The 25466-nt window shown below is 35.5% G+C and overlaps 1 protein-coding gene across 3 annotated transcripts; it reads right to left on the bottom strand.

Annotated features, from left to right (window-relative positions):
• Positions 1-202: 202 nt before the first annotated feature.
• si:dkey-262k9.2 (uncharacterized) lies at positions 203-25034 on the bottom strand. Of its 3 annotated transcripts, XM_058413564.1 has the most exons (9): positions 24890-24937; positions 24510-24594; positions 10755-10806; positions 9418-9456; positions 9255-9281; positions 8097-8150; positions 7773-7841; positions 4761-4803; positions 203-1732 (listed from the first exon to the last, which is right to left on the bottom strand). In XM_058413564.1, exons 3-9 carry the CDS (start codon positions 10798-10800, stop codon positions 1690-1692), a joined length of 321 nt encoding a protein of 106 aa, XP_058269547.1. In that variant the 5' UTR covers positions 10801-10806; positions 24510-24594; positions 24890-24937; the 3' UTR covers positions 203-1689. The 3 variants fall into 3 exon arrangements, with proteins under 3 accessions (XP_058269547.1, XP_058269545.1, XP_058269546.1); XM_058413562.1 differs by lacking the exon at positions 24510-24594 and having other exon boundaries at positions 24890-25034; XM_058413563.1 differs by lacking the exons at positions 24510-24594; positions 24890-24937 and adding an exon at positions 21590-21785.
• Positions 25035-25466: the final 432 nt, after the last annotated feature.

Genomic DNA, 25466 nt, shown 5'->3' with positions numbered 1-25466 from the left:
TGCTAATAAAATGTGAAAACGTAAGTAGAGTCTGATGACAGACAATTGATCAAACATGCTACTTTCAAATTTCTATAAATGTCTGTGAGATGTGCCTGGAGGCTGATGATTTCAGATAATTCTGTGATGAATTTATTTTCAACCATATCATGATTTATGAGATTTTGAAAATATGAAAAATCTTAAGATCTAAAAATATGCCTTGTTTTTTTTTTTTTTTTTTTTTTAGGCTTTATTTAAACCCTACATTCCATATAACATATATTTCTTTTCTTATTGTATCCATCAAAGCTGTAATAAATTGCCTCATTACAAGCCAGTAACAGATGTCATAAAATGGCTAAGTTCATGTTCGTTTCTCTTCTTCTAGTAAAACAGTTTGAGACAGGACAAAGAACAGGCACTCAAAAGAAATCTGTCATCATGAGTAAAATCAATACTTGGTGCAAAGCAGATAGAAAAAAAACCTTAAACGGAAAAATGGGTTTTAGATGAGGCTTTGTACTAAAAAAAAAATAATAATACCAATAATCCTTACAGGTTTTCCTAGAAAGATGAATTTGTATTGTCAAACCCAATTAAATTAAATATTGCTACAATTAATTGAAATGTTTTTTAAAATCTAATATTGCATCAGTGCAAGAATTCATTCAGTGAGTGACTTTACAGGATTGTTATACTGTAGGCTACACTGGTTTTAGACGAGTGCTGCTCAGCACAAACACACACACACTCTTAACTGTCAAGCTCAAACACCTAGAGGCCTATGCAATTAGAGCACCACTTTATTTGAAAGAAAGACCTAAAGCAAGAAAAACAAGTAAAAGCAAGGATGAATGTACAGCACCTGTGTAGGTGTGTTTCACACCTCCTTCTCGCCCACACACAGGTGATTTGGATTAGTCACTTTAATGTATATGTTACAAAGCTATCCCTGTAAGAGATTCCCTGGGTGAAATAGTGCCTTCTTGACCCCTCCAAATCCTTGGATTTCAGAGGGTTTGTTTGTGCTAGCACCAGCCATTTAAATTTGAGGTGATTAGCACTCCAGTGAAGGTAGAGCAAAAATAAAAGACTAGATGTCCAACTTATTCTTGTATGATATAGAACTGTCACTGGTCTATCCGTAGTTTCTCAGTCACCATCTGGTTACTTTTTTTTTTTTTTTTTTACTAAACCCAGTCTGGCCCTACGCATGTAACAAAGTTTCTGTTCTTTTCCCTACACCCTTGAATGCCTTCGAGATTCTGCATGAGGGCAATGGAAGATATGCTTACCATAAATGGAAAAAATTGTAGGAAGTTTATCTGATTGCTCTGACTAACCACAGGTGCTTAAAGTGCATCTGATTTGGACCAGATAAAGAATCATGAGGGCTACCATGCAGCGAATAGCACATTTAGAGATGTTGAAAACTAAAAAAATAAAAATAAAAATAATAAAAAATAAAACATCTGGTCTCAGTTAGAAACAAATGATATCAGTGGTGCAGAAATCATTCTTTGGTCCATAGTATTTCAACAAAAGAGTGCATTCATTTAAAATCGATTAATCTAAAGACAAGTTAAAGTTGATGACAGTAAGAAAATAGGTCTGCTTTGACATAATGGCAGGCTGCATAAATGAAGCTCTTTTTGTGTTGAGGTGTCCCTGCTGAGATCCCAGAAGCAGAAGTGGAGAACTGCAAGTTTAGATGCATTTCTGGCCCTGCTCCACTGGTACACTGTACACACTAAAGAGAGAAGAAGACAGATTCTGTCAGACAACTGAGTCTGAAACAAATCTTGAACACCTAACAGTGTGTCATGGAGACCTTCATCAAAGTGAGTCTGGCTTAGAGATCCCAACAGAGATGGTGCATTTCCAGTAACCTAGGTAGAAATAATGCTCACTTGGGTACTTCAGAGCAGCTGGCTTGGGATTTTGGTAGGTTTATTTGTGCTGAAGGACACCAGGAACATAATCAACAACAGCATGGCCTGATATGAGAGTTACTGCTACCACTTTATGGAATTGTGGAAATATGGAATTAATTGCAGTTTTATTCATTTATAGTTACAATGAATGTTGTGAAATGTCTATGAAATGAATTATTAAAATATTCATTTAGACTGTTGTGAAAGAAACTGTTTATGTTTGTAGAAAATGTCTTTACCTTTGTGTAATATGCATAATTGTAACCCCGGCTATGTGTAATTATACCGATCATACATAGGCACATTAACAAGCCTTCCATATAATAATACACAGTGCACTTTTACATTACATTTTAACAAAGATGGTTGAAACTGTAGTAACAGGACCTAACTTGTGGTAATTTTTTTTTTCCAAACCCGTGTACCTATAAACCTTTTGACCACACTGCGTGAATTAGGTTGCACTAGTATTATGTGGCTCAGGTTACACACATAGAGCATTATTGGTGCTGGCGGCCCCGTTTTTGACATTTGAATAGAGAAACATATTTAATTATTGCTCCAAAAACATGAGACTGAATAGTTCTCTTTGTGAGGCTGGTGACTTATTCAGACTGTTCAAACAAACCCAGTACACAAAGTTTTCCCTCACACCATGTAAACATGTGCTTATTTTCTGCCTCTGATGAATTTCAACTGAGCAGGTGGAGGTCATGTGTATTTGGTGGTCCTCAAATTGTCCAAAGTACATGTGAAGCATTGTATGGTTATGTACTTATTTCTTTGCTTTAATTTGTCTTTTTTTTGTGCCTGTATTAGCTTAGTGTGCTTGGAAACACCGCCGTGTCCTGGCAGGCTCAGTGTTGATCCACAGAGCCTCGGGTTGCTGTGAGATTAAGCCACTTTTCAGCCTCCTTATCTCTCAACAAGAAGAGAGAGAAAAAAAATCTATGCTCAGCAAACGACATTCCCTAGAGGTAATCTATAATCCTGCAGAAGAATTTAGCCTTGATAAAAGAGTGAAGTGAGAATTAAGAAAAAAAATATAAAAAGACAAAGAAATACAAAGCCAAGAATGATGGCTTTATATTATATATAGGAAATTTGCTGAGGTCACATAGCACCACTAACAGCTGAAGTGAAACTGATTACTGTGCAATACTGGAGCTTGAGGCAAAGACATTCACTCAGACAAAGACATAATGCCGATATAAGACTTGTCTAAACAGTCAGAAGTTTCTCATTCAACAAAAACCTAAAAAAAAAAGTTCCAAAAGTAAGAATAACCATAAATAATGTAATGTTCAATACAATTTGATAAATAAATGTTGGGGAAAAAAAACTGACTGTGGGATAAAACTGACCTGATTGTACCTAGATAGTCGGTCAGATGTAACACTGACCTCTGAAGCCATACAAAAATGAAACAAAGGTAAATGTTATGGATAGGGGTGGGGTAAACGTTCCTAACTTGTGTATACTATATATACAGAGGCCAAGGACTAAATCATGAGATCTAACATGGCTACTAGGTTCAAGGAATACAATGACATATTTACTATAATGCTTAAGAAAGTTTTAAAAAAAATGTGGACAGATAATGAATATGCACTGCACCTACATTTGCCTATAAAATAGCACTTGATCCAGCATGAATGATGTTAATGCACTCTGGATCTGTCATGAATAGATTTAACTTTTGTTATTTTTTTTTATTTTGTGTGAAAAGCAAGCAATGACAGGTCACAAAAAATGATCACTATCTATCTATCTATCTATCTATCTATCTATCTATCTATCTATCTATCTATCTATCTATCTATCTATCTATCTATCTATCTATCAGTTATTTGTTTTGTTTTGTGTATTAACATAGAAAACAAGATGCACTATGGAATACGACTGTATCACTTTACTTTATAAGTAAAGGAGCAAATTTCTGATTCTAAACTAAGACTACAACTGTATTAAACGTAACATTGCTCATATTGAATTTCTGACTAAATCATCACTTTAAGGCTGCACTCAGAAAAAAAATCAAAATAACATGCTCTAGCTGCTCATTCAATATTTTTCTGCAGCACTGTTATTCTTTCAGTCCCAGGTTAACTGGTTTGGCCGGTCTGAACTCTGTCCTTATCCATCAGATATGATTTACACGGCTGATTTTCAGCTCAGCGTGGCCTGCTGTTTTCTTTGAACATTTTGGTGTGTTGCACAGGGAGTCACGTTCTCGCAGCCCTGCAGGTCTCATCTTGTTCCTGTTCTTCCGCTCCTGCCCTGTTCTCACAAAACCTGGCCAGCGACGTGTCACCTAATACATGTGCTAGTGCACTCTGACGCCCAGGGGCATAGCTCAGTGAGACACAATTTTTCATGTGAGAACAATGAAAATGGTTTAGCGCTAAAATGGGCAGACTTTACAATTGGGTGTTTTGTTTTACCTTGAAATATTGCCAAATGCTTATTATTTATAATATGTGCAGGAGTGACATTTGGTAATTAACATACACACACAGTGACAGTGGTGTTAGAAAAGTGATTGATCTAAAATGTCATAAGCATTTCAGCTGACTGCAAATACATTATACAGACATTAATGTTAACAGGCTTTAAACTGAGTCTCAAACCTTTGCAAAATTAAGTACATGCACGAGCCTCAGGTTATCAGGTTCATCTACTTTTTTTTTTTTTTTTTTTTTTTGCATAGCTGGCACTACAGCTAGTCTAACACAGTATGTGCTAATCATCCTCCACCTTACAGTAAAGCAGTGACAGGTTTTGTCCACAACACCCTCAGCAAAATTGAGATATGTGTATATAAATAAACAAAGCTGTTCTCACCCTTGTTCCCGTCTCTGCAAATGACGTTTGAAAAGTATTACAGCTGTAGGTAGAAAAAGACAGCAATTAAACTTCTCTACATGGTCATAAACACGCTTTCAATGAATAATCTGTCAAATCCAGACTGATGGTTTTCTGTAAGTGTTTAAATGTTGACACATTCTGATAGTTCTGATAAGATTTGATAAGTTCTGATACAGATTTTTGCAAGATTAAGGTAACATTATAAGCAACTTTGTGAAAATATTGTTTAGTGATTATTGTGTGAAGCTTGTATAACAGACACATTCATTAAACATGCATTCACAGCTTCCATTAATTCATGCATCATTAGGAATTGCCTGGTCAGAGTCAAGGTGCTACTTGTACATTGTGTACAGTCTGAAAAGCAGAATTCTTCAGAAATGATTTGCAGGCAGGTACAAACAAACTGCTTAAGTGAAATTTAAAACCCAGATATCTAGTTCAAAGTAATTATTGACTCAAGGGGCGATGTAGCTGCAGTTGAGGAACTGTCAGTGCCTGGATTAACACATCATCATCATTATTATTATTATTATTATTATTATTATTATTATTATTATTATTATTATTATTATTATTATTATTATAGTGTTTTTGTTCATTTAAATATGTGTCATACTGAGGCAGCCTGGGAAACTGATTAAATGGTGTATTTTGGAAATTTTCTACTAGGAATAGTTCTAAAACAATACTTATAAACATTTATAAATGTTTTATCCAAAAGGCATCAACTTGTATTGATGGTTTCTACGATGAGAGAGCTATATAATTTCTGTAGCACTTGAAGTGCTTTTAAATGCAATATTTATAAGATAATATCCTACAGAAGTGTCATGACACCATAATGCCTGTATAATTATTAATATTTTCTTTGGCCTGAAAATTGAGTGGAATTGAAAACAGGCATTACATGTTTACTCAGCTATACAGTCGGTTATCATGATGCTCTAATGTAAATCAGCCCGGAAAGTGTTATAGTGCAACCTTATGTCAACATAAGGTAAGTCATCGATGTTTAAAAAAAAAAAAAACTGATATGGGTGCTGTGTAGACTTGACATCAAAATTGACAAAAGCAGCCTCCAGGATAGCAGATGCCTACTGGATTTTTTTTTTTTAAATAAATATTTCTGTAGGTGTATATACAGTATCTCACAAAAGTGAGTACACCCCTCACATTTTTGCAAATATTTTATTATACACTTTTCATGTGACAACACTGAGGAAATGACACTCTGCTACAATGTAAAGTAGTGAGTGTACAGCCTGTATAACAGTGTAAATTTGCTGTCCCCTCAAAATAACTCAACACACAGACATTAATGTCTAAACCGTTGGCAACAAAATTGAGTACACCCCTAAGTGGAAATGTCCAAATTGGGCCCAAAGTGTCAATATTTTGTGTGGCCACCATTATTTTCCAGCACTGCCTTAACCCTCTTGGGCATGTAGTTCACCATTGCCACTGGAGTCCTCCTCCACTTTTTCATGTTGATATCACAGAGCTGGTGGATGTTAGAGACCTTGTGCTCCCCCACCTTAGGGTTTAGGTCCGGAGACATGCTTGGCCAGTCCATCACCTTTACCCTCAGCTTCTTTAGCAAGGCAGTGGTCGTCTTGGAGGTGTGTTTGGGGTCGTTATCTTGTCGGAATACTGCCCTGAGGCCCAGTCTCCAAAGGGAGGGGATCATGCTCTGCTTCAGTATGTCACAGTACATGTTGGCATTCATGGTTCCCTCAGTGAACTGTAGCTCCCCAGTGCCGGCAGCACTCATGCAGACCCAGACCATGACACTCCCACCACCATGCTTGACTGTAGGCAAGGCACACTTGTCTTTGTACTCTTCACCTGGTTGCCACCACACATGCTTGACACCATCTGAACCAAATAAGTTTATCTTGGTCTTATCGAACCACATGATATGGTTCTGGCCATGTCCTTAGTCTGCTTATCTTCAGCAAACTGTATGCAGGCTTTTATGTGCTTCATCTTTAGTAGAGGCTTCCTTCTGGGACGACAGCCATGCAGACCAATTTGATGCAGTGCGGCGTATGGTCTGAGCACTGACAGGCTGACCCCTCACCCCTTCAACCTCTGCAGCAATGCTGGCAGCACTCATACGTCTATTTCCCAAAGACAACCTCCGGATATGATGCTGAGCACATGCACTCAACTTCTTTGGTTGACCATGGCGAGGCCTGTTCTGAGTGGAACCTGTCCTGTAAAACCGCTGTATGGTCTTGTCCACCGTGCTGCAGCTCAGTTTCAGGGTCTTGGCAATCTTCTTATAGCCTAGGCCATCTTTATGTAGAGCAACAATTTTTTTTTCAGATCCTCAGAGAGTTCTTTGCCATGAGGTGCCATGTTGAACTTCCAGTGACCAGTATGAGAGAGTGTGAGAGCGATAACACCAAAGTTAACACGCCTGCTCCCCATTCACACCTGAGACCTTGTAACACTAACAAGTCACATGACACTGGGGAGGGTAAATTGGGCCCAATTTGGACATTTCCACTTATGGGTGTACTCACTTTTTTTGCCAACAGTTCAGACATTAATGGCTGTGTGTTGAGTTATTTTGAGGGGACAGCAAATTTACACTGTTATACAGGCTGTACACTCACTACTTTACATTGTAGCAGAGTGTCACTTCTTCAGTGTTGTCACATGAAAAGATATAATAAAATATTTACAAAAATGTGAGGGGGGGTGTACTCACTTTTGTGAGATACTGTGAGTTGTCATAATGTCATAAGGCTTATGCAAAAGCAGCCCTTTTTTGAACAATGTAATCTTTTTAAGAAATATAATGTGTCAAAATCAATAGCGTTTTTTTTTATTATCGATAAAATGGGAAAAAATGGTTCTTGGTAGTACACACTGACTTTCAGGCCTATTCAGTGCTGTTAGCATTTGCAGTATTCTGGACATGCTGATCAGAAATTACTACAAATGATCATTAATGATTATCCAATTTGCCTTTCTTACCTATTATAGCCACAATGGCCAGAGTGACCACACTCACTGCTGCTATGATAATGATTGTGGTGCTTCCGTCTACAACACAAACAAGAACAAGAATTTCTTATTTTTCTTTTATTCCAATCTAGGGACTGTTGTCTCTAGTAGATGCATCAATATCTCTATAATGTTCATATCATTATAGAGATATTGATGCATCTACTAGAGACACCAGTCCCTAGATTGGAATAATAAAAAAAAAGAAATCACATATAATTAATTAATAAAATTTAATTGAATGCAGTATTAGATCAATCTGATTAGCATCAAATATGGTCATTAATTTTTTACCATCATGGTCGACATTGCTGAATTCATTTTTCACAGCAAGATGTGTTCCTGGTGCTGAAAAGAAAACGCAATCATACATACTGACAAAAATCTCACATAAAATTTGAAACTAAGATTTTTGAAACAGACCTCACGGTCAATACTTTACAAATCTATAGCTTCTATAGTATGTGATAATAAAAATGGTCATTGTGACATAAATTGTACCTTCACACCACCTGTTATTCAAGACCCTATTGAGGGAGGTTAATATATCCTCCATTATTTCTCTCAGACCCTCTAAATGTTCTGTCTTTCTGTAACAAAAGTGCATTATGTAATCCCTGTTTAAACCAAACCAAAGCATTAAATAGCACAATATTTTACAGAATCATACTGTTGTCGTACAATCTCACTCTACTCACTACTTGTAAATGTTTTATGATATTTACAGGGATGTGGTTGTGGCAAATTAAATCTCAACCTTCTTTGTGAAGTTTTACCTTTTTGGCTAAAGTTTATGCTACTGCCAATGATGTTCATTTGAGCTTTGCTGAAACTTGATTTATAAGGCGCATCAGTCATACACATTGCTGTGTAAGTTGTTACTACAGATATAATAACATATTAGAATGAGTTTATTAATACAAGCCTGTGGTTTGGATCTAGAAATAAATCTACACCTTCTACACAGAACTGAGAATACAACAGTGCTATAGTATAAATGGCTTTATTCTATCATACCAGCTAACATATTATGCATGCATATTGTATAGGCACACCCAAGCGTATACACAAAAACATGATCAAATATGTATAATGCCTTATAGATGTGTTATAGTACTTGTTTATGGTGTTAAAGGAAGTCAGAAAAGCACATGGGAATTTTTTTTACAGGAACCGAAATTCCCATTTCCTTATTCCGCTTGTGCTAATTCTGCAATTTTAGCCAGAGGTAAGCAGTTCTTGCTTTAACAGCTCAGTGATTCTATCACAAGGCAATCATCGAGCTGATGAAGAATGACAGTGCATGTTAAGCAGAGAGACAGCAGCGTTCAGAGAGCCGGGTTCATCTGGGAGCAGTTAACTGATTACTTTCAGGAATTAACATGATGGCTGACCTTACAGTAACGACCTGCCTTCATGCTTCATCTGATCGTGGCACTATAGAATGCTTACTTTGTGTTTCCTCATCTTCTTCATCATCTGTGGGTGGAAATTAAGTGCAATTAGACAAGACTCTCTAATAAAAAATAATTTACTTTTTAATTTGTAAACAAATTTAGATTAGGCATGAAAAGACTAAGACTGTCAAACAAGAAGACTTTAAAAGTGAACTTACCTCCTACGTATCCTGAACCATCAGTGTCTGTTTCAAAAGCTGAGGACATGAAGGAATAAATTAGACCTTTGTCGAAACATCTTACTTCTTTCTTTCAATAAAAAAAGCAGAATTTATGAATATACATGAATATGCAAATTGGAAACATATCCATATCTACTTGCCGTCCCCTCCCCATACCTAATTATGCAGGTACATGAATGTGGGAAAAACTTCCCATTATTTTGATTAGATACCTTTCATGCATATTCAATACATCTACTTGGTAAGAATGGTGGTTGCCATTTCTAAGTAAAATTAGCATTAAAATATAGCACCTTATGTCAAACATTAACACGTCTCTCAAAATCCTTAATCTCCTAAAGCAAGAAACTAAAGCAAGTTCTACAGTTTATAAGTTCTAATACAGTAGAAACTGAAAAAAAAACACCCAAAGCTCCTCATATTTCGAGAAGCTGCTAACAACTGGAAGCTTGAAACTGAGACTGTCAGAAAGATCCAGAAATTCCGACTCCCAGAAGAAGGTGGTGATTACACTACCTCACAAAAGATGTCAATGCAGCATTTCCCCCACTAACCTGGTTATGCTGTGCTGATGTACTATGATGTACTGTTATTATGGAAAGGAAGGAGACATATTGGGGAAATGAGACCCTGCATGTTGAACAGACTGATTTTTAAAGTGAGGAGGAGAATTTTTTTTCACCACCATGGAGCAACTACAGAAATCTCAGGACAGGTTCAGTTATTTCCTTGCATTTGCATTCATTGGTCATTACCACTGTACAAGTGTAATGTACTCTGTTTAAACTAGCTAGATGACCAGCTTACTGGGAGTAAACTAGCTTGCAGGATTTCAGCATAGGTTCTATGTTTAAAACGTCAAATGAATTGCATATTAGAAAGTGTTTCTATTAGAATATTAGTTTTAAACTGCTGAGGCAAGCGATGTATGTATGTGTATGTATGTTTACAAATTTGCACTAATTTTAAATATATTTATTATTCAAATTAAACTTCTGATACATTCTATAAACCTTTCCAATTAATTGCACTGAAGTTACAAATACCTCACAGCTAATGTTGAACAATATGCATTAAAATGACTAATTGGATGTCATGCTGGGACATGAAAGAGTTAAAATTACAGGAGCATGTTTTTAAGTGTAGGGAGGTCTAGACATACCATAGGTCTAATGCTAGGATCAATAAACTGCATCATAGGAGCTATGTTAATTCTGCATATTTTTTTCCAGTAAAATCCAGAAATTCCAGTGTGATTATATATTAAATTATTAATGCAAAACAGTATTTTATTAGAGACAGAATGAACCTACCCTTCACTGTGAGAAGCAAAGTCAGGAGGAATAACCGCAACATCATGCTATTCTGCAAATAAAACAGTATTCAGATTAAATCTTGACATTTCAGCCTGGAATGTGTCATAATATCATAAAATCTTAAAGTTTTTTGTTTTTAAATTTTAATAAAGTGATTTCTGGTTCATGAGAAAATAGCAACTCTGGTTTGGTAAACATGCCTTGTTCTATTTGAGATCACTTAAATTTCCAGACAATGATGTTTTCTGGGAGCAGGTTCCATGGGAAACTTAGGAGTCATGATGCTCTCTGGGATTTTGCATGCTGGCTCTATGTGATATTTTGATCTTTGATTCTTGCAACCCTCAGCGAGAAATGGAAATGAGTGTGTGAATGTGTGTGTTGTCTGTTTTCAGCCATTCAGGCATGTAGTTGTCTATGGGCGGAGATGTCAACCCACATTTCCAGGTCAAATGGAAGATGTAGTGTGGCATAAAACAGTATGAGCCCTGAACTATTTAAAGCATGTGCTAATATGACTTCAACCACATCTTTAAAAAAAAAAAAATCTATCACCCCGCAGGCATGCTCAGCACATAAACACTAAATGTACTGATTTGCATAAAAGATAAGTTTAGTGGCATTGAAACATGACAGTTTATTTTCCTCCTGCTCAGAAAGTCAGTCAACTTGTTTTGTCTGCAAGAAAAAGGTTCATTATTATAAGCTGTTAAACAGGAAGGTCCTATGTAGAATCTTACGTAAAGAAAACGGAAAGAATAAAAGAAAACAGGGCTTTAAAGAATCTTGATTTGCGATTCATATGGAACCAAATGAATAAGTCAGTGATTCATTGACTCAAAATGTAAAGACAAACAGCTCATTTTTTCAAAAGGTGTTGATGAGATTAATCTTGTGACAGTTTGACTTAACTGACTACCCCCCCCCCCACATACAAAATATTCACACACACACACACACACACACACAGTTTACAGTTCTACTGTACTTCCTTGGAACAAAAGTTCTTCTTTAAATGCCTCACAGATGTGTATGAGGCTCAGTGCTGCCCGCAATGAACTTCTATTTCCTGGGCGTCATTATAATTGTGTATTAAAACAGATTGCTGGGAATTACCTCTTCCTTAATCTTACCATGTATATGTTCTTAAAATACGACTGAAGTAAACCACAGCGTCAGACGGCTGCTTATTTTAGAATGGCACTTCCTTTACCCTGACTGAGAACTCACCAGTACAGTTCCCAGATTTTAACTTCCTTTGCTCTGGTTATTGTTCTTTATGTCCATTGTATCGACCTCCACTTCCTGGTGCTAAAGGATATCAGTGGATTTCTTTGTCAACTGGCTTTGTTGAGTAGCAAAACACAACACTTTGGTATGTAAGGAAATGATGCCAGAGGCATAGTGCACCTGCGCCATGCAATACTGCTTGCACTGGTGTTGCTGTATAGTAGTTGGATGTATTAGAGTGAACTCACTGCTTATGGCAGATGGTGTGTGTGTGTGTGTGTGTGTGTGCGTATGCTAACAATAAGTCATAATCACACTATCTGGAGTCACCCAAAAGAGGAGGTGTTCCCTTTTGAGTCTGGTTCCTCTCAAGGTTTCTTCCTTGCCAATGTCCTCTGGCTTGCTCATTAGTGTCATAAGTCTAAATCAATATTCTCACACAAAGCCGCACTGTGACAATATCATTTGTGAAAACCACACACATGCAGGGTTGAGACAGGAATCTAACTCCAAAGCAGGAGGTGCACAACAAATGTGCTAACCACTAAGCCACCAAGCGCTCAAAAGCACTATATAAATATAACTCACGTATTATTGGAATTTCTCACTTCAAGTACTAGATAACAATATAACACTGACATATTAAAGTAATTATATTCATTCCTTCCTCATCAGTAACTGTTTAATCGAGTCAGGGTCACTGTGTATTTGGAGCCAATTCCAGAGAACACTGGGCACACCCTACACCCTTCTACACCCTAGAAAGAATTTTTATATTATATATTATATTGTAATTTTATAGGTCATCACACAATCACACACTCCAATTCACCTACTGGCATGTTTTTTTGGGAAGTGGAAGGAAAGAGAAACATAGAGGAAACCTGGAGAAGATGTGAAATTCTACATAGTTAAGTTAGAATCAAACTGGCAACCTTGGTGCAATAGCAATGCGATGCAACTGAACAAGAGTATATTGTCTTTTTAAAACAAACAAACAAACAAATAGGTCTGGCATCCCATCCAGTGTGTATTCCCACATGGGATACCCACCACATCCAACACATCCTGATGAGGATATATTTCTAACTGAAGATGAATGAATGAATGAATGAATGAATGAATGAATGAATGAATGAATGAATGAATGAACGGAAAAACAGTTTAATGGTATTTACTAGCAAGCTAGCTACTCAAACCTACTACTATGTTACCACTGAAGTCACATGTATTCATGGCAATTCCTTCAACCACTGCATTTTTCACTCCAGCCCAGCAAAGTAAAGAGAGATGTTACCAAGGTGTTAATACAAACATGTGAAACCATGTCAATGTTGTGAGATATTACAACAATAATAAGAAATCTGGCATTTCAGATGAAATATTTGGGCATAAATCATTTCAAATGGTCATTTTTTAACAATGAGTAAAAATGAAATAGGATTGTGTTTGTTTTAAATGTAATTTTTTTGTATGGTGTATGTTTTTTGACCAACTGCACAAATAATGAACTAAGAAAATCTAAATAAAATAAATAATCAACATGTTTCTTATTTGCTTGTTACATGTTACACCATGGCAGTTTCATTGTAATTGTAGTCTTTTTGGTACGTTTATCTAAATAACCATTTTCAACAGCGGCACAGCATCTGATATACTGTCTAGACAGAAACATTCTTCTTCTAGGACTGCAGTAAGGAAAAACAGCATCCATCTCTGTTGTGCTAGGAGAAACACAAGATGGGAGAAAACAAGTCTACTTGGGGTCTAATTGAGAATTTCCATGCTTACTTCAGGTCATCACAGTGAGTGAGAGTCACTCATTTACTGCACTAATCAGACAATGCAGAGCTCGCTTCAGCAAAAACACAACTCCTGATCATAGACTGCCAGGGCAAATTTTCCACTAGCAATAACCTCAGCAGGCCAAATAAAATCCCCGTGCATCCAATTTAGTGAGCTGGGCTGCTCTGGGTCAAATAATAAGCTGAACCAATTTGGGAATATTTATCAGCACAGCCTGATACTGCGATTACAGTTTCTCCTGAAGCCAGAGCTACTGTATCAATTGGCTAATATCTTCGTGTAGATGTGAATTCTAATTGAATTAGCCTTATTCTTTGGTTTCCACACTTGTTTGGCTTCAGTCCTAATACCCCTTATTATTAACAAGTGCAGCTTTTTTTATGCACAACAGAGATAGATGTCCATTGAAGCTTGATAGTGAGTAACTAAAAACTAGAAAACATGAGCATAGCTCAGCAAGGAAGAACTGTTTAAAGTGCAATGCCTTTCTATCCTTCACCATTCATCCAGAGATAGTTCAGCATGGAAAATTGGGGCCTGAAATTAAAATAAGAATACACAGGGTGGAAATCTAAAAGCACAAACAGTATTATATATCTCTATCTGTGTAGTGCTCCAAATATCCATATCTGTATTTGTATTGTGTTTAAACCCAAAGTGGGCATGGTTTAATTTAATGCAGGTAGTTACTACGGATGAATGAATGAATGAATGAATGAATCACACAGTTCCTGGGCTTTGTTTGTCCCATGAGCTTCATATCTGACTGCTCACTAAAGCCTGCATGAAAGTAAAATCATCCTTTCAATCATAGAACTTTTTGGTTGTGTCTCATAGGATCCCAGTCCCAATGCACAGTTTAGTTTAAATCAGATGCCCCATGAACCTTTCTGGCAAGCTTTCTCAAAAAAAAAAAAAAAAAAAAAGCAATAAACACCACCTCCTTCATATCTGAATTTTTATCTGTTTGGAACACATCATCTTTTTTATTTCATGGCTATAAAATTAAGTGGGCAAAATTACAATGCAACATTCTTTCCATGTGTCTCCTAAAGGCTTGAGCTGCTACACTGTTGCTTGTACCAGCAAACACACACATGCACACACACACGTGCACACACACACACACACACACACACAGACACACTCTTATTCACATCTACAAAGGAGTCATGATGTAGCTGGATAAGAATCTGTGGTAGAATCTTTAAAACATATGAACAGAGGGCTTACTAAAATAAACCTTGGTTATGCAAGAGTGCTATTCAAAAGATGCAGAGATAGAAAAGCCTCATTAAAATGAAGGGGGAAAAAATGGATACAGACTGGACAAAGAGAGTACAGTGAGAAAGGGGATAAGCTATGGATATGTTTATTCATTCATGGTGTACTGATGCAGAGAAGAAGGAAATGAGTCCTGCCTGTCTGTGGACCATGCATGAGTCAGTTGTGAGTGTCCACAGCCCATGCAGAGATAGGCCTGTATCCAAAAATGATAGCGTACTTCCATTACATTTCATGTTGCCCTCACACTGAACTCTTGCATTCAACCTATTCAGAATGTGTGATGTTCACTGAGATTGTTTATTACTAGGGATTATAGGAACAAGTTTCAGGTCTTTGTTGCCTTTTTTTTGTTGTTGTTTGCTGGACATTGTGCTCAATCAGTGAACCAGCAAAACTCTTAAACCCTAAGCCATGTGTACACAATTTTATAATCATTTGCAGTGAAGACTGGTCACAGTGTTGAATGGAAAAATTCTACTGCCTATCAGTAACCTGGTCATAATATAAAACTATTATGGCTGAGGCTTATAGCATAGGCTCTCCACTTAGGCATAAAGCTATTACATATATACACCATAACACATTCGCTGAAAGAAAGAAAGGCAATACTGTTTGTGATTGAGATTTCTTAAATCAAGTGTTTCAAATCTGTAAGTATGTTTTTTTTTTCAAATAACAAGTGTGGTAAACAGAAAATCTCTGCTTTGCGGTCCATTAGCCACATCTTTTGGACAAACCCCACAAAACACATGCTTCTGTCAATATTTACTTCTAGTTTCTCCTCCAGTGATATTTTGCAAAAATCAATGTTTAAAAAACTAATCCAACTTGTTCATGTTTTTTATTCCCTCTATTATATTTCAGTCATTGCTCATGGCATGTTATGGATGTGTCATTGAAGATTAAATAAATCAGCTCTAATCTCGCAAAACCTCTAGAAGGTCCTACAACCTGATCTTTTGACATGACTAATAATGATAATGTTACTATACTGTCTGGGCAAGGAAATAATCAGTCTGTGTTTTTTTTTCCTTATGATATGTGTTTTACTTACAGTTGTTACTTACAGTTGTTGGTTGTGCTATTGTTCTTGGTTCCAAATAAGTAAAGGTGTGGAAACATCTAACATCAAATGTTTCAGTGTCTATTCAAGATGTGAAAATATCACCAAAAACTAGTATTTGTACTATATTTATGCATTAAATTGGGAGATTTCAACTGAAATATAACAGAAAGTTAAAACTCATATTTGTTTGCATTTTCTTGGCCAAACCCTACAATTTGAATTTAATTTAGATTTTCCCAGCACTCCTAATGATTATGAAAAATATATACCTAAAATCTAGAGTCAACATTACATACACTGTAAAAAAAATCCTAATTTTACAGAAAATAACTCTAATTTTTTACAATAGTTTCCCGTTATTTAAAATTATATTTAAAAACCAGTAAAATGACCAATATTATCTTTAAATTAACAAATTAACTGCAATTTTAAGGATTATACCATTAATGAAAAATTACAGTAATTCTCATTTTTTTTTACAAAAAAATACTGTATTATTTTAACTGTATTTTTTCTGTTATCTTAAATTACATAGCAATTTATGTAAAATTACAATAATAAATTGTAAATAAACAGGTAGCTTATTATATTAAATGTTTATGCCCATAATAACATTTTAACATTTCCCACCTTCATTTTACAGTAAAACTCATTTGTATGTGTATGTGTTGTATGTGTATTTCTACATTCAAACTCTGTAATTCTAAAAAGAAATTTAGTTAACATTTGTCATTACACCAACGCATGTTTTTTTAAAATTTTAAAACTTAAAGTTTTTTTAAAATATATGTAGGCCAAAATGTTTGACGTTCAATTGACATCAAATCAATGTCATGTTTTAGTTGTGAAATTGATGTCATATTGACATCACATCGACATCAATAATTCAGCTGTTTAGCACTTTTTCTTATAAGGCATTTGGCATCTGAAGCTGGTTTTGTAATGTCAAAAGAGTAATGTTAATTTTGGGGTCATTTTCATTTCGGGTTTTAAGGTTTGAATCCCGGGTTCGACATGTACATTAGGTTGGTTGGTAATTCTAAATTGGAATACTCACATAGAAGTAAGTGTGTGGTTGTCTGTCTATATGTGTGACCCTGTGATGGACTGGCAGGGTGGGATAGGCTCTAGTAGACCCCTGTGACTCTAGTTAGGAATAAAGCTGGTATAGAAAATGGATCTGTTCAGACTAAGAAAGTGTCCAAAAGGGCCTGATAAATAAAATATTTCTTACTTTAATTACTTTTGTGTCATTATTTTGGTGTTCAAAATAAGACCTCAATATGTTGACGTCAATTTGATTTGCTTTTTTGACTTGTTTTTTGACATAATTTTTTGGCGTCAATTTGATGTCATATAATAATAAAGGAAACATCTGTAAAATTACAGTGTTTTTCTGTAAAATATTTAATGCTGTCATTTTATTGAAAGTAGTGGGTCATAATAGTAAAGGAAAAATCCGTAAAATTACAGTGTTTTTCTGTAAAATATTTAAGAAAAATGTATGTAAAATGATTGTTTTTGCACTTTATTTGAATGAACGTATTTTACTTTAATTTTACGGTTTTTGTTTGGCAGCCACTGCTGCCAGTGATTTGACCGTTTGTTTACGAGATTTTCTTTTACAGTGTAGGCTACCAGTTTGTTTGGATACAACAATCAGTCAGCTATAAGCAAGTACTTTTTTTGCTTTATTTTACTTCAGAATGGTGACTCATTGTTGAGATTTTCTCATCTTTGAGAGTCTTGTTATTTTTTCCAAAAGTAATTGCTACTGAGTGAACTTTCAAGTCATTACTTGTTCAGACAAGGAGCATTCATCTGCTGGAACCAAACTGACTCTAATAAAGAAGAACTGGCTTCATTGTGACAGAAACTTAAAATGCTTCCAGATTAATCACAAGCTCCAGGAACGAAGGTTAGTGGTGTAAAAGGGCAGTGTGTACATCACTGAATGCAACATGACAGAACCAGACTTTAACTAAAAACTAAATTGACACACAACAAATCAAAGTGAAGAATAAAACCAAAACTGAAAATCTCTGAAAAAATGTTTTATTCCTCTTATTCGACAGCAAATTGACTCAACTCCAAATTTTCTATTTCTAAAAGAATAACAAGATATGTTTTATCAGCTTGTAGTTGTGTTTAACATACTTACAAATTTAGAAATTATTTCTAAAGTGGCAGTGAATTCATTAATGGAAATCTGGGCAAACAAAATGAAAAATTTCTTGTTATCGCTTACACTTGATGTTAAAAATTCAGCTTGGCATGCTGAGAAACCAGAAAGCTCAAAATCTATTGTATTGGAAAACTAACAGAGTCTGTTATAAAGTGCTGACATTGCAGACCCTTTTCATGAATAATAAATTGTCTTTTTATGTAAAGTATTACCAGATCAATAATTCCACATTTCCTTTTCTAAATAGCAGTACATTAAAAAAAGGTTATTCTTAGTTTTAAATTAGTGTGTCCACCAGAATAGCCCCTATGTATGCTGTTACTATAGAAATGATCAATTAAAACAAGAGCGTTCATATTAACATGCGATTTGTTATAATGTTGGCTACTATGGTATATTGCATTATATTAGTAAAAGTGTTTGGGAGTTTTGGATGGTGTGTATTTTTTTTTTGGATGATGTTGTTTCTGGCATGTTCTCCTGAAGTGGAAGTGAATTCAATCAGTGCCTTCAAGATAATGAAGCAAAACAGAAGTTGTTTACTTAGAAACAATTCTTGATGAGTTAGGAATGTTTAGACTCTAAACATACTTACACCAACGGAATTACCACAGAACTTAAGCATATCTCATGTGACACATGTCAGAAAGGATATGAAAATGTGCAGATAAGTGACATTTACATATCACGTTGCTAAATTAAGGACTTCCTGTAGACAAAAAATATTGCTGACAGCGACAGACACGCAAATTAGACATCACATCATACAGCACAGAAATTGTTCTAGAGAAGTGAAAGTAAGAACATTGTGCTTTACCCATTGTTTTGATAATGAAGACTGATAGCTTGAAACAACAGGATAATGTTAAAAAGTTGTACATATATGATTCTAGTTCATGGGAATGTGAAGCATTGCCTTGTCAAGATGTTGCAGAATAACCACATGCAGTTTCCAAGGGACAGTGTGCTAACATATTAGATAATCATTAAGCTTTTGGTTAGTTGGGTTACACTAAAATGTGCACTGTGGCCTTTTGTAAGTTCAAGAGCAGATTCTAACCTGAAAAACATAGAAAACTAAACTAACAAAACCTTTAAAATGTTTGTGCAGTGTATCATTGCAGTCATATAAAAAAATACTTATGGCAGAGAGAAAGAGAGAGAGAGAGAGCAGCCATGGATATTAAGCATCAATATAATAAAGTGTCCTGTGAAAGAGAGGAAGTTCCCTACAGTGTTTATCAGCTCATCCAGTCTCACACTGTTGTGTAAGGTAAGTGAAACATTGCAAAGAGGAAATCACCCCCCAACCAAAAAAAAAGCCCCAAGGAATTCCTTTTTCATCAACAAATTATTAAAATGGCTATTACTACAGCTTATTAAAATTTAAAAGCTGTTTTTCTTCTTCAATATGATAATCATCAACATCATCATAGTTATCAAATCAGCCATAGTATTAAAATCACCTGTCTAATATTGTGCAGACCAAAACAGCTCTGAAGCATCAAGTCATGGACTCCACATGGCTTCTGAAGGTGTGCTGTGGTATCTGGCACCAAGACTCTAGCAGCAGATCCTTTAAATCTTGTAAGTTTCATGGTGGGGCCTCTATGGATTGAATCTGTTTGTCCAGCACATTCCACAGATACTCAATCAGATTGAGATCTGGGGAATTTGGAGCCCAAGTCAACATTGAACTCTTTGACATATTCCTCAAGCCATTCCTGAACAATTTTTGCAGTGTGGCAGGCAACATTATCCCACTGAAAGAGAATGCTGACATTATGAAATGCTGTTGCCATGAAGGAGTGTACTTGGTCTGCAACAGTGTTAAGTGGTACATATCAGTAACATCCACACAAATGCCAGGACCCAAATTTACTCAACAGAACATTGCCCAGAGCATCACTCTGCCTAAATCAGCTTGAGAGTCCTTAAGCAAACTCTTCCCCAGGTAAGCAACGGACAGATTCCTGCCCTTCCATATGATTTAAAAGAAAACACGATTCATCACACCAGGACCTCAATAATCTGCTGCTAACGTCTTCATGTCAGATACCTGGTTATCACACCTAGTTATAATAAGTAAAAAATGTTATTTAAATAAAAATAATGATGTGAGAATGTCTCTGTTAGGACCGTCCTTACAGAAGAAGTCACAGATGCCCATGCTTTGTAAATGTCACTAAGTTTTCCCCCACAGGAAAGTCTTCAAGACGTGAATTTGCACTTTCAGCTTTCTGAGTACCTGTCCTCATTAAAAATCATGACCTACATATCCAATGCAGAGCTTAAACATCCCCTCTATAACATCTTTTCATTGTCTCAGCCGAAGATTTTTGAACAGAGAAATACTCATTTACACACAAAGCCATTTGAAAAAGGAATCTAAAAGTGATTTAGACATCAGGACTTTTCTTCCTGATATTAACTTCAACAACAACAACAAAAAAAGAAAGGCTAGATTTAGTTATGAAATAACTGTTTATAGCTGCTATAAGATAAGTGATGACAGGAACCTGTTTCATGGACATTCTGTAACATTAAATGTACCTTAAATAATTAACTATCTATTCACATATTAACTATTAAATTAATTTATTAATTATTACCTCTAATTGGCATAAGAGGTATAAGAGGAATAACACACTTAGGGCAATACTGTTATAGGAAAATATTTCACTTAAGCTGATTTTTTTTGCCTATAACAGCATGGCCCCCAGGGTGTTATTCCTAAAATAACATATAATAAACTTTACGGTACGGTGAACAAATTTCTTTGTCAATGTTCACATCTACGTTGTAGATGGAATTATTTCCATATTATTCTCTTTGTTTTTTCGTACTTCTACCTCTTTCTCCTTGATTATTAGCATTCCATGATCAATAAACTCTGAACAGGACCTTTCAATGGTCTACAGTGCAAACACTCTATTAATGTGCTATGCAACTGTCTTGTATTTATGCCACAATAAACACTCATACTCCCGACAGAGCAGTTTAGATCGGACACCTCCACACTCATTAGCACACAGTATTGAGAAAAAAAAGCCTTGCTGTGACACTTTATGAATTCTGATTCATATTAACGAGCTCTTTAGGGAAAATATATTACTGTCTGAGCTTAAAAGTTTTAAAATATTTTAAAAGATGTGTGGCATTTGCTACACATCTTTTAAATCACAGTTCCTCTTGAAATCAAATGATTTATCAGAAAACAAGAGAAAACAGGTGAGAAAAAAGAGAAAAAAGACTCACGTTAGCTTCAGAACATGCACCGAGCGGGAACAGGAAATACACACACTTTTCACTCTTCGATAGAACCAAGTGGGGGATTCACACAAGCATGAAGAAGACACAAGCTTACGCAGTCCTGTTTATTTCACAGATGTGCACTTTTCTCTGGAAATCACCTAACACTGTGGCTCAATTTTTATGAACAGGACTGCTATGTTTTGGAAATTAGTGGGTTGGTGGTCGAAAAGGACTTTGACCTAAGTGCAGAGCTCACACATACACTTTCACACACACTGATAAGTGTTGGCACCCTTGGTATTCTGTCCTCGAATTAGACCCTCCCACCAAAAATCACTTTGCGAAATTACTTAGTCACTAAAACGTACTCCTCACTATAGTTAAAACTTAATTTCTATCACTTCTATTGCATTATATTATCTGTAATGTTTCTAGTTTTCTAGCTTTTATGAATGAGCACATTCAGTATCAGACATTACAATCAATTTAATTACATCATAAGTATCTTTGTGGTTTGAGGTGAAAGTGAGAAATTTCCAGCATGTCTGATGCAACTATTTTAATTATTTGCTAGACACATTAGCCTGATTAATTATACCTGAGCTACTAGAAAACATTTATGGAAAGAACATAATTTAGAGATTTTTTATAACTATCCTTTGCTTTAATAATATTAAGAAGGGTTGTTTACATGTTTTATGTAACACATATCTAATTATGCCACCAAATGTGAAAGAAATTTGTTTAAATGGAAATTTAATCTAGTGATTGTATGAATTTTAGCATTTAGCTTTAATGTTCACAAATTTAATTAGCTCAGATTAACTACATTATTACTTCTTTCTTAACACATTTCAGGACTTGCTTGCATAGTTTGGTTTTATCTGCTTTGTTATAGGAACATATTAAAGAACAATTTTATTAAGAAATTAAAAATACATAATTTTCCTTTTAGCACAGATTTGAGATGTTATATATAAAATTTGCTTTATTTTAGTTTTTCACTGCATCTAACAGTATCCCCAAGAGACTATTACACCTACATGCTTAACCTAACCATGCTAAGATGCCTGATTAATCACACACCTGCATCAAAATACATTTTTGGAGTTAATAATGTTTTATTATTACAAGTCATGTTAAAACTGGTTAAAACTGTATAATTTCCTTTTAAATAGTACTGTTAAATCTTCCCACCTCTGAAAGTAACAATTTCTACCCTTCACCTAACTAGTTTTGTAGCTGTCACAACCCCAGAATAAACACATTGGTTTGAGGTGAGTATACAATGATTTAGACAAGTAATTTGCATAGCAGTAGTTATCAGTTTCTCTTACGTGTTTGCACTACTAGCCTCTCAGTGTGAGTGCAGAGCTTAAGATTAGGAACTTTTGGCAATAACATGTCATACAGGCAGCAGCAGTTCATAACCATGGGTTTTGATGTAGCAGGATGACATTAATAATGATGTAACCTCAAACAGAATTAACTGAGATGCTATCATGGTTGACTTATGCTATAGACCACTGTCTTGGGACTTTTTTTCAGAGTAAGCTCATAAGAAGGCAGTTGAAACGTGACTTTCAGCATACAGTTCAGCAGCTACTTTTGAGTGGTTTTATCTTTGATACAACATGTGTGTTTCCTGTTGCTAGTGAGATACACACGGAAGAGACCATTTACCACAGTTTTCAGGTTTCAGCTGAACTCTACCAAAAAAAGTTTCCAAAAAAAAAAAAAAAAAAAAATAGAAATAAAAAATAATAATAATTAAAAAAAACAACCAGATCTGAAACTATGCCAAGACAATTAGATATTTGAAAAAGGAGTCATTTATTTTTCTTAGCCTTTGCATAGGAAATGTTCTCACTGGTGGTGCATGTGCACTTCTGACATATGCACATTATCCTCTCCATAATCTTCCTTTCTCTCTCTTAATACTTGCAATATATCATACAGTAAATATGATGTTCTTTACATCATATTCACACATTGTGTTTGTCTTTGTTTTATTAGATTTAACTCTAATTATTTGCTATAAAACATGACCTTAGAGTATTTTTATATTGGTTCTTTTAAACACCCAGAAACCTGGCACCTTGTAATTATGGCAGGTCTGCAGTTTCTCCTCCACTATAAATATTTATAGAGCAAGTATAGGCCAGTGTGATTCCTGCTCCAGTGGGCTTATATTTGTGCTTGTTGCAGTTCTCATATTTGACCACTAGGTGAAATAACAACTTTATGGATGAGCATTTAGAATTTAAATATGTGGAATTATGAAACATCTGATATATAGTGGTTCTCTGCCACACCTGCTATGGCAGGAGGACTGAGATATTTCTACATATTGTATATAACATAGGGCAATTATGAATTTAGTTTTTAATAATATATAAAAACAAAGATGCAATGGTTAAAAAAATGTTAATAACCTTAGCTTAACCTCGTTAGGATTGTGATGACCATGCAAGTGTCAGACTATGTTGTGAAATCCTGCAGCTAAATAAACCAAAAGTTGAAGGCAGTCTCTGGAGAACGTCCCGTTCCCTATGCCCTGCTATACTGTCTAAGTGTCTGGCTTAAGTCAGGCTTCATAGTGAAGTTAAACCCTGTGCTTGCTTTATTGCAAGATTACCAGATCCATTATTAATTTACCATTTTAGGGGAATGTTTTGTGTCTAAAAACACTTCTCAGTGTTTTTCTCCACTAATATTTTAAGAATGCTTTGGGGTTGTTTCCAGTTCACAGCATGTTTTATGGGTCAGGCTGCTTGCCTGACAGCCAAGTGTTGATGAACTCATACGAACTCATTTTCCTTAAACACGTCTAGAAATAACTCGAGCTTCTCGCACTCCCTGCGGCTTCATCTGTTGCAACAGACTTCTGCTGTCACAGGAGTGGCAAGCGCTTGTTATCTACCTGTCCTTGTTACATCTTAACCCACATGTCCAGGATGTTGCTAGAGTAGCCGAGTTCCTCTGTAAGATCTTTTTCAACTCAAGATCTACCAACAGAACACATTACACTTTGACAGTCTTCCCAAATGTCATACACTGTTATTATACCATGCAAAATCTATGTAGTTAGTACTTTCTGCAAATTCTATGCAATTTGTAGAATACATTCTAGACAAGTGTCTACAAGCACATGCAACTCATTTACAATAGAACTCACCTAAATCTTTAAAGTTTAAAGTCAAAACTATTTCTTTCTCATTACTTATTGCTTAATATGTTAAGAGTTCTGTGTCTTTTCAATTTTATTAACGTTGTCAAAATACTGAAATAAAATCCACTCACCAGTATATGTTCACGTTCAGTAGCTTGGAGACGTGTGCTATTACAGTGTGTTTTCTTTCTGGACTCCTTTGTGAAACTGGCAGTATGAATACTTCCTGGCCGTCTTAATGCCTTGGCTGTTCAGACAGGATCTGCGAAACAGGGAGGTGTGGACATCTCATTGGCTGACATGCCTCATGAAATTCAACACCTGCCTAAGTTTCACATGCATTATTCTGACTAGGATATGTGTTATAGACATATTTTACTGCACTTGGCAAGTTGCCATTTTAAACATTGTTTGCGGTAGGCTTGTGTATCTTAAGTGTAACTTGTGTAGGACTTCACCAACTGAAGGTTTTGTTTATCAGTAAAAACATGCTGAAAATGAGGTAATAGAACAAGCTTGCAGAGGTTTAAGCTGGGGAAATTTAATTCCTTTCTTTTTGAAATGTAATGTCAATAATCTGGAAACTTGGAAAGGAACACGAAACAGGTGCAAACTTATATAACGGACTATTGTAGTGTTGAATACACTGTCATTATTGTTTTTTGTTGTTGTTGTTGTTGTTATCTTCATTCCCATATCTAGATGTTG

This window comes from Hemibagrus wyckioides, linkage group LG17, assembly GCF_019097595.1.
Source record: "Hemibagrus wyckioides isolate EC202008001 linkage group LG17, SWU_Hwy_1.0, whole genome shotgun sequence".
Lineage (NCBI taxonomy): Eukaryota > Metazoa > Chordata > Actinopteri > Siluriformes > Bagridae > Hemibagrus > Hemibagrus wyckioides.
The sequence above is the reverse complement of the archived record's forward strand: the minus strand, read 5'-3'. Positions and strand labels throughout refer to the sequence as shown.

Excerpts from the sequence above, each read along its gene's own strand:
- si:dkey-262k9.2 (XM_058413562.1), bottom strand. The coding sequence starts at position 10,800 with ATGATGTTGCGGTTATTCCTCCTGACTTTGCTTCTCACAGTGAAGG. Across the intron at positions 9,282-9,417 it reads TGGTTCAGGATACGTAGGAG|ATGATGAAGAAGATGAGGAA; the intron begins GTAAGTTCACTT and ends TTCCACCCACAG. Across the intron at positions 1,733-4,760 it reads TTGCAGAGACGGGAACAAGG|TGTGTACAGTGTACCAGTGG; the intron begins GTGAGAACAGCT and ends TTCTCTCTTTAG.